Source organism: Solea solea, chromosome 10, assembly GCF_958295425.1.
Source record: "Solea solea chromosome 10, fSolSol10.1, whole genome shotgun sequence".
Taxonomy (NCBI): Eukaryota; Metazoa; Chordata; class Actinopteri; order Pleuronectiformes; family Soleidae; genus Solea; species Solea solea.
This window is the reverse complement of record NC_081143.1, coordinates 19,688,334-19,698,634: the sequence shown is the minus strand read 5'-3', so window position 1 is coordinate 19,698,634 and position 10,301 is coordinate 19,688,334. Positions and strand designations below refer to the sequence as shown.

At 39.0% G+C, this 10,301-nt stretch overlaps 1 protein-coding gene across 3 annotated transcripts; it reads right to left on the bottom strand.

Moving 5' to 3' along the window:
- Nucleotides 1–606: 606 nt before the first annotated feature.
- Nucleotides 607–10,192, bottom strand: clta (clathrin, light chain A). 3 transcript variants are annotated; one of them, XM_058640457.1, is made up of 7 exons: nucleotides 9,890–10,192; nucleotides 8,711–8,739; nucleotides 7,805–7,922; nucleotides 7,445–7,556; nucleotides 5,991–6,044; nucleotides 3,196–3,231; nucleotides 607–1,723 (listed from the first exon to the last, which is right to left on the bottom strand). In XM_058640457.1, exons 1-7 carry the CDS (start codon nucleotides 10,065–10,067, stop codon nucleotides 1,552–1,554), a joined length of 699 nt encoding a protein of 232 aa, XP_058496440.1. In that variant the 5' UTR covers nucleotides 10,068–10,192; the 3' UTR covers nucleotides 607–1,551. The 3 variants fall into 3 exon arrangements, with proteins under 3 accessions (XP_058496440.1, XP_058496441.1, XP_058496442.1); XM_058640458.1 differs by lacking the exon at nucleotides 3,196–3,231; XM_058640459.1 differs by lacking the exons at nucleotides 3,196–3,231; nucleotides 5,991–6,044 and having other exon boundaries at nucleotides 9,890–10,189.
- Nucleotides 10,193–10,301: the final 109 nt, after the last annotated feature.

The following is a 10,301-nucleotide window of genomic DNA, read 5'->3' as shown; positions in this document are numbered from 1 at the left end:
ATTGTATGTAAGTGCTTGCTAGTTACAGCTAGTAGGTTACGTAGCTTTAAGTGTGTCCTCAAAATCGACTGGCCAACACTCTTTGCATTGTACTAAAATGTCTGGGCCCTTATCTTCTGTCTGTATGAAGTGTTTTTATGTATTTCCAACCCAGGAATGTCTTGTGCGCCTCCGACATCGTTGCTGCTGACTGACTGCGGCAGAATGGCACATGACCAGAGAGAGACAATCAAGTGTCGGCTTTAGAAGGAGGCCGTTGATATGAATAAAACCTTTGATTTGATAAATCCGAGCTTTTGCTGCGATTTTTAAAATGCAACTAAATCTGTAGTCATGGAAATTTCCAAAAGCAACTGTAATTCAATTACACATTTTCTCCCAATAATGTAACGGATTACAATTACGTAAAAATGGTAATAAATTACGTAACGTCGTTAATCCCCAGTATGTACCCATCTATCTATCTATCTATCTGTCAGTCTTGACATGAAGTGTATAAGACAAAACTCTATCAGTAACAGTGCTCTGCAAAGCTCTTGAAATACTTCTTAAACAAAATATTTAATTTATGCCTTTTGACAAGTTGAAGCATGACAGGACAATGAATTTCATTCAACGTTTAATGATATTGAAATCAAAAGGACAATGATCACACATGGTCAAGCAACAGCTGGCTGATATTTAGTTCTCTTTAAAACCACAACTGTCTAATTTCAGTGACAAATGTTTTATATTCTGTATATATATTGCCTTCTGTATATGTACAAAGGTACACACAGTTCATACACACATTTGTTTGAGGTTTAAACACACATTCTAACAGGTTACATATGTTGTAATGACTGGACTTTGTTCAGTTCCTGACTGGAGAAGAGGGAGGATCTTCAAAAGGAAATGCATAGATTGGAAAATTTAACACAACATACCACAAGCAGACTCCACACACATGAAAGTGGGCACGCATACACACACTTCAAAAAAGGACAGTTTTCTTGTAGTTTGGTCCTTAAAATACACAACAAAAATCCTTCAATACTTTTCTGTAAAGATGGGAAATGATGAGGAGATGTGTTGGGAGGACAAAAAGGTGATTAAATCAATTCAACACCAATAAAGACTCATAAGACTGACGGGTAAAGAGTTAAGAGTACAGCATCATGGGAATGATATTGTTTCGGGGCCATGAGGGACAAGGATTTAGTGTAGCTATAGGCCAAAACAAACATCAACCCTTCCCTTTTAATGGTCCAACCCACTACCCTTACAGACGTTTACTCAACAACACCAACCATGGTTATTTCTGGCATAAACTCAATCATGTCCGGATCATTTTATACAACAAGGAAGAGGATCAGACTAGTCTATAGAGGTCCACTCCACACAGGTAAAAATATTTTGGGGGCTATGTGTGGCAAACAGATAGGAACAGATGAGGTTCAAGCCCCTTTTGTCTTGAGAATATAGACAATTGGACATCAGTAGTTGGGTTGGTTGGTTGTGTGTGGTAATAAGAGGATGATATGGAATGATGACGGAAGCAGCCTTGGCTGCCTAGCGGACGAGCGGAGATTGCTTCAGGGAGATGAGCACCGAGCGCATGCGGGACACGTCTTTGGCCTGCTTGCTGGACTTGGGGTTGAAGTCGCAGAGCCGAGCAACACGCTCCCACTCTGTGCCGGGGTTGTTCTCATCCAGATCTGAAATCATGGCCTCCTCAGCCGCCCTACATGCAACAGGTTCACAGGAGAAGGAGAGGACACGCAAAAGAGAACAATCAGTGGGTGGAGAAGCAAGGTAAACATAGACAAACTGTATGTACATACCTGACAATCCTCTGCTGATCATCAACAACTATGTTCTCATAAAAAAAGTAGAACAACTGCATGGTGCCCCAGGCCCTTAACAGTGTTGACTTGTCAGCTTGACTGACTAGAAAATGACAGCGTGGAAACAATGTAATGTAATCTCAGCACAGGTTGTATTAGTTTAACTCTTGATATACAAGTTGTTATACAAGTTTTGTAGTTTTATAGTTGTTGGTTCAGCAGAGTCTTCATCAGGGCAAGACAGTCCAACAATCCCACAGACACGTATGTGTACTCTCGTCTTTCAAAAAGAAGCCCACTACAACAGTTTCACCTCCTGTGACATGCCCCCAACTCTGCTGACATATTCATTTTTTAACTCTTCACAACGTTGAGAAGTGACACATATAAAACACTGATGAGAAATCCAAGGAGAAAATAAACTGAAGTAAAAAAAAAAAGGTGATGCTAATAATTAAGTCTGATAAGCATTTGTAAAAAGGGCATTTCTGCTAAGAGGTGAGTGAGGGTGGTTTTCCCACATACACCCTGAAGTCGCAGATTTACAGTGTTCTCTTTCCTCAACAAGAACCAAGTATAGAGTTGGCGAGTTCATTCTCATACTTGTTCTTGAATAAAAAGGAACAATAAGAAGAAATTCCTTTTTTTAAACCAAGCTCAAAAGAACTGTAAAGCACTACTGGGCCATGCAATTTGCTGCAGCTGAAAAGCAGGCTATTTTGGGGGGGGGGGGGGCGATGGCACCAAAGAAGGCATCTACTTTAATTTCATGTGTCATCATTGTGGAACAAATGAATGTGTTTTTGGTGACAGCTAAGGAGTTTACAAACTAAAAATTTGGATCAGCACTACAGGACTTAGTAACCACATATGTAAAGTAAAAAAAAAAAAGAAAAGAAAGAAAACATTAAAACGATAATTTAAAAATGGGATCAGTGCCACCAACACAACACGTTTTGAAATGCAAGCCACAGATTATGGCAAAACAAATGAACGCCCTCTCCACACCCAACCCACAAAATATGATAATTCCACTGCCACGTTTCAAGTCTATTTACGAGGTTGATTTATAGTCCCCGCCCAACCTGTACAAACAGCACAATACACAAAAGCAAAATGGGGGATGAGAAGCCAATGATCATTCACTGTCACAACCATCTACAAAACACAAGGGACTTAAATGGCCACAACACCACAGAGGGGACAGTTTAACCAAACCTTCATCTAGGCAGTGGATCTAACTGAGGGGCTAATAAACTGGGTTATCTGTGCAAGGCATCATGATCCAACACACACAAAGAACTTTATCTACCCCCTGTCAAATATATAGGTTATTTGGAGGTTCTGGGGTTTTATGTTTTTACTTAACTGGTCTAGGCGGTAGCAAGGATGGTTAATGTGTGTGCTTTAAAGGTGCATAGGAAAAGAAAACAAGGAGAAACAGTTTCACAAGTCAGAATTTAGAAAAGAGAGAGAAGGGAGGGGACAAAATGAAAGACAACAAAAATGAGCCAAATGCAGATGTTGAAAAGCAAGCATGCAAAAGCAGCATTTATATAAGCTATGTAAGTATGCAAGTGTTCTACAGACAAAGTAGTGTGCAGCCTTTGGTCTCATTTAACTCGTAGTAGACTTGGTAGAATTATAAAAATGTACTGCAAATTCTGAGCATCCTTTTAAAAGGCATTTTTGAGAAATTATTTTAAGATTTGTTCATTCTCTTGTCACATTTTATTTCTAATGATGTATTTATAACTTTGAATGTTCATACGTAAAATCCCACAGACAGAAACTGGTACGATACGGGAAGCACCATCAATGCTACAGCTAAACACTTTTGTCTTTTCTGTGTTACTAAAAAAAACATCTCATATGACCAGCTTAGGTGTACATTAAAATATCTCGAAGGGCCATTCCCAAAGTGTCACATGCTGCCCCTTAGTGGGCCATAACAGTACTGCAGGTGGGCCATAAAAGTCATTAATTATAAATAAATGGTTTCAATTTGCAGTTTTGTGATTAAGTTATAAATTGCTGTAAAATATCTATGAAACATTTTAAGAAGAATATTACACTGAGCACACTGATTTTAATATGTGCACCAGAATTCATGATTTGAAGCTGATATGCAAGTGAATGGCATGATTGAGTGTCAGTCAGTCAGCACACGGGCCTAACATTTCAGTATTTGCAGGTAATGTTATTTTTAATCTGTAGATTGTTATTCATGTTGATGGAGCACAGCTGTAATAACCATATGGATGGGTTGACAATTCAGAAATAAAGTGAAGTGGATAAATTATGAATCTGCACTGACATGTTGTATCCCCATGTTCACATGAAGACAATATTTATGGGAATTATTGAACCTGTGTTGATCGGACGGGTAATTTAAGGTTTGTGTGGGCCTCATAGGACTTTCAGATTTCAAAGTGGGCCCTGGAATGACTGATATAGACAATAGAAAGAACAGAATAAATATACATCTTTCCCTAACTGTTGACAAAGGTGAGTTATCCAGAGCATGCAAATATTCCAAATAGAGCAGAAATATAACACTTTTTTCTTTTTAAGAGCCAATCAACCGGCTTAGTGAAGAGAAACCACATTTTGCTGCTTCATGCCGATTGCCCATAAAAAGTAAAGTTTTTGAAAAAGAAAAAAAATGTGCACACCATAAAGCAGACTGGAGGACATTGCCATGTAAATGGATAGAAAAACCAAAGGCTGCACACAGCTATCATTCTTAACTAGCTAGTTTGTGCAGACCAGCATGTCATCCTGAAGGACAGCAGTAGCTACAGGGCAGCTAACATTCTTATAAAGCATGAACACATTTTTTCAGTTTGAAGCACTTGTGTATTCATGATATGACCAGTGGAGCACCCAATATAATGTCGCTGCACATTTAACTGCAGAACTTTGGACAGTGAAGACATGAAGTTATTCTTGAGCTGATTGTATCATATTACTGCACCTTTATAAAATAACAATTATTTTATACTAGATGGAAGTTAGAATTAATGGCCTTTTCAACCCATACAAGACGATAAATATCATCAATGGCAGTAAAAAGTAAATTCGATTTTCCGAACCCCATAGACAGCTCAAAGCTGTAGTTTGTAACCCGTCAATATAAACAAATGTTGGTTTCAAAATGGGTCCACACAACTCACTCTGTGTATCTTAGTAAAGTGGAGTTATGTTTTTATTGGTGATTAAGCATGATGCATTATACATCACAACTGATGGGGGGAAGGGTGGTGGTGGTAGTGGTTGCGACACAAGCAGTGTTTTGGCAACAGAAGTTACACACTGGAGCTTTAAAAAGGTCCAACTGCACTGAGTAAATTACAATAAACTGAAAACAACTGTAGTTGAGGTTCATAAGGGAATTAAAAGCACCATCTGCAAGTTCAGTTTGGCACAATACTGCACTTAATTGTCGTCTTTACAAAGGTGATAGCTGTGGCCGGCAGTGAGGTAAAGCTGAATTTTTAGGAAGATTGTTGTAGAGACTCAAAGGACGGAACCATTGTCAAGATCAAACAAGTCAGCAGTAAGAACATCTCATTTTTATCTTAAGGTGATACTGAAGCATACTCCACATCCATATATGAACACACAATTGCTTCAAAACAATCAACTGACATGCTACTCTAGAATATATGCTGCAAATTGATTCTGTTAAAATCACAAATATAGAAGCTGTTGGGAAAAAACCCCAAAACATGTTCTGTAAGACTACACACAATTAATGTAAGCGAGAATGGTGAGAAATTCATAAAAATGTTTCTGCAAAAAGGTAAGACTGCTAGAATGATTTGAAAGGAATTGATGTGTAAATGAATGTTGACCAAAAAAAAACAAGGCTAAGGTTGTTCTCTTTACTGCAATATACCGTGACATGCATCCACTCACAACTAGCATGCAAACGTGGGATGAAATCACTGCAGTTTAAAAAACAACAACAAGCTAGATGAGAAGAGAAACAAGTATGAATCCCAGCAGAAGTTACAAGTGGAAAAACTAAAGATGCATGTAAAACACAGCAACACGGGGGAGTTAACTAATGCCCTAATCTAATGACAGGGATATGATAAGCTGATGATGATGGAGGAAAAAAAAAAGAAAAAGAGGAGGATGTTAGTTGGAGCAACATACACATAACCAATGAGCTCAGAGAAGGGCTGCTTGTAGAAGTCTTCATCCAGTACCCTGGACAAACATCCGCCCCAACGACAGAGCAGCAAGAAGGCAGGAGAGAAGAGAGACAGCGGTAAAACGGAGAATAAAGATAGAAGCATACACACAATAATACATTCAGGCATATCATTTAAGTCTCTGCGTCTGTGTGACGACTTGATGCGTGTGTTTGTGTGTGGAGGTGCCTCTCAGCTGGAGACATTCAAACGGTCAGAAGATTATTTAAGAAAAGAAAAAAAACAGCTTTGCGTTATTAGTTCATTAACTGAAAATTCACGACACAGTATAATGGAAGAACCATGATATTAAGATATATAATAACAGTTTAACCATAATTCCATATCCTTTTTCCATCTTATTAGAATTATGTACATGTTTCACCCATATAAACACAATTATTAGTTCAGAAAACAAGAAATTTGTTTAAAATACAACCTCAGAGTGCATCAGGCTATCTGATGTTATTACTGCATTATCCAGCAGAGGGAAATCTAACAGCAGTGCAACCTTAGATTCATTTTGATTACCCTCTTTGCCCATCAGAAATTGGAGGACGCATACATGATAAACTGTCCTGAGCAGAAAATTATGACACCGAAGTTTCTTAAAAACAGAGCATGGAAGTATTTCGGGTTGGTCACTGTAGATGGCAACGTAACAAGCAAATCTGTTGACTGACCTGCTAACTTCCCAACCAGGTGAAGAGGCATGTTAAAAAGGTGCAGCGCAAAAGTGTTCAACCCCATGTGACTAATAGTACGAGTAATAATAAGCGGTGGGAGTGGTTAAATATTTTCAAAGAAATAGCGCGTCATGTACTTGATTTTTAGAAATAGGGACAACCTTAGAGTAGTGAATAGTGAAAATAACTTGGCTGATGCCCCACTTCTGAAGAATTTGACTACATTTGTGTGAACAGTATACAAGTTACATAGGCAAAAACCATCAAAACGGTGAGGTTGTACAGCAGAAATAGTTTAACCAGTCAAGCAGACACACAGGGTCGGTGCCACGGCTGCTGTTAGTTCATTATTAATGGTGCAGCAGGGCTACATTACAGTGCAGCAGAAACTGACACGGTTGCCTATGAACTTGTAAAAACAAGGTGTTACCTGGTGGAGGAAACAAATGCAGCAGACATTTAGCCCATAGAACATCCATCCAACCGTTTTTCATGTTAACAACGGGAGGAGAAAACAACACATTAAGAGTGCGATTATTAAGCCTACTAACAGCTTGTGCATCGTATTTGGTCATATGAAGAACTAATCGTATCCTTTTTAAATATTCACATATTTCCCAAGGTTGTGATTGGACATCATTGCCTTGTTTGTTTTTTTTACAATAATATTAGCCTTCATTTAGGTCCATTAATCTTCAGTCCTGTTTCAATAGCTTTAAGACACCAGTACCTGTTATTGGTTTTAGTTTTCTCCAGCTGCTCATTCTGCCTGGCGTGCCATTCTTCCAGTTCCAACTTGGCCTTGTCCTTCCACTCCGACTCCTGTGTGCGAGAGTTGGCGTCTATGGAGGAAGATCAGCAAAGAGAAAGTCAAAAAGTGAGGAGGCGGATGCGATGGTAAAGTCATCCAGAGATGATGATAATAAGAATGAAAAGGACAGAGACATGAGAGGAGGATTTCATGATAAATGTGTTTGGTCTGATAAATAATTTTTAAATGGGTGTTCTTTAAGTAACATTATAATCTCAGACAGCAGAGTCTATCCTGTTCTCACTCACTTCTTAAAAAGAAACTCTGATCATTGCTTACCTAGCACCTCAAGCCGTTCACTTTGCTCCTCTCTCCATTTGCGTAGGCTTTCAGGTTCAGCCTGCAGCCGGTCTGCATTGGAAATTGCTGCATAAGCATCTGATGGACCATTGCTTTCCTGTGAAACAAGGACAATGATGACTGTAAGCCATTTTCCCAATGACTATATATGGTAAACAAACTCCTCGTGATCATGACTTTTTTCTGGATTCAACTTTTCACTATTATCTGAAACTTGCAGACATTATTACTGTTGGCCCTGTCTTGTCCTGAGGTCAAATATGCATACAGTAAGAAGTGTTTGTAAAGAAAAAGATATTATTAAAACGAAATCTGGCCTATGGTGAGTTTTATCAGCTTAGTTTCTTAAAACAAAAAAAGTCATGACAGGACAAAAGGAAGCAATGTTGCAATGACAGCTCAGGAAAAAGGAAGTTGGAGCAAACACAACATTTAAGATATTGATTCATCTGAGGATAGTACTAAAATCCCTATTTTTCATTCCACACTGAAATACTACTATAAAAATGTATCTTATTCACTGAATAACCACTGGAGCAAATCACAAATTGTCTACAGTTTTTGGACCAACCCATTGGTTTAATTTTGACTTCCAAGTTCCAAGATTTAGTTGTGCATGCACACAATTGTTGCTATGCTACAGGTTTATGTTTGGTGGACAAACTTTTAGATTTATATCCAAATAGGGTAGTCAAGAAAATCTGTGCAAGATTGGAAATAGGTAAAAACCAATCAAATTACTTCATGGCTCATGCTTTATCCGGCAGGGGGATTTTTGGATGAGAAACAAATAAAAACCTCTGATTTGAGAGAAAAACAAACAAACAAAACAATGCAGAAAAAAAACAGACAGACCGAATTAAAGCAAAATAACAAAAATATTACCCCATAGAGCTCTCCATTGATGGCACCATCTAAAATGACACATGAAAAATAGCTGTTACAGATCTAGCAAACACATAAAACCACAAACATGAAGAAAAACTTACAATGACCAGAGAAGTAAACACATATTAATTATTGTTTATAGAATGGTTATGCAGATGTTACACTGTACTGTACTGTACCCTTTTAAGAAAACGAAAGGAGATAGTGTACAAGACTTTAGTGGAAAGCCCTTAATCGTTTAACATAGTGACTTGGTATGGGCACTTTGAACCACTAACCCACTTTGAACCACTAACCTCAGGAAGGTATCTAAGGCTTTTCCTCAGTGATATTAACATTGCTGATGGCAATGGTCTGTCAAATGCATTTCAGGACGTTTCATGTTTGCTTTTTCGCTGTTCAAACATCCAAAACTTATGTGAATATGCAAAAACTCAGATTCTGGACAAGACCATAGACTCTGATCATTCCTTAAAAATATAAAGAAACACGTTTTAGTTTTTTACCAAGCACAATTAAATTGTTCAAATTGTGACTTTACTAGACTGTCTTTAGTTGCCAGTAACTGAAATCGAAGTTCCAAGGGGAGCCAAAGAAAATATTGCACATCGTGTACAATACCATAAACTAACTTTCCTGAGCCTTACTGAATGCTCATAATGTAATACACACGTATTTCATCACATGACAAGTCAGCATTTCTACAGTTGCTGAACCCACACGCCTGCAGCCTCAAGGAAACGAGGCTGTCACGACCAAAGGTCATTAAGCTCCATCGGCTTCCTCTGTAAGGCACTGTAAGTTCAGCTGACTTAGCTGGTACAATTACACACAGCGCTGTCACAGCTCCATACACAGAAATGCAGGACACCAACAAGAAGACATAGTGTTATCACACAACTTTCATTTTACGAACACGGGCAGAGACCTAAAAAACACATTACGTTCGTGTAATTTTGTCAATGTGTATGACGTGTGTACGGGGAAACGTTAGCAATGCTCACTTAGCTTAATTCGCTAGCTTGGCTAACGTTAGCAAGCTGACTAAGAGAGTCCACTCAGGTGTCAAGACCAAATTACTAATAACGAGAGTAGTTTTTCCATACAAACACAACCCCGCTAAGATTAAAGCTAGGCTGACAAAAAACACGAATGTGAAACAAAGCAGTCACTCACCACTGGGGTCGTCCAGCGACGTGGGGACCTCTCCGCTGTCCAGGATGCTGAAGCCTTCGTCGTTTTCAATCCCGGCGATCTCGCTCTCCTGCTGGGCCAAGAACGCGGCAGCGGGGTCCTCCTCTGAGCCGACACCGTTTCCAGCGGGGTGCGCGTTTAGCATGTCAAAATCATCCATGGTGTATGTGTTCGTGGCCGGTTAAATGTATGAAACTGGGGAGTCAGGTGTAGCGATTGTCCAAAGCCGAGTAGCTAAACGGGAAGAAGGATGATTAGAGGGGAAGAAATTTACAAGCTAGCGGAGCGGAAACGGGTGAACAACCAATAAAAAACCAGAATATGTGACTGATAGTAGAAAGAACCAATCACGTAGCACCTGATTCAAAAGTGGACCAATCGAATCTTTGAACCT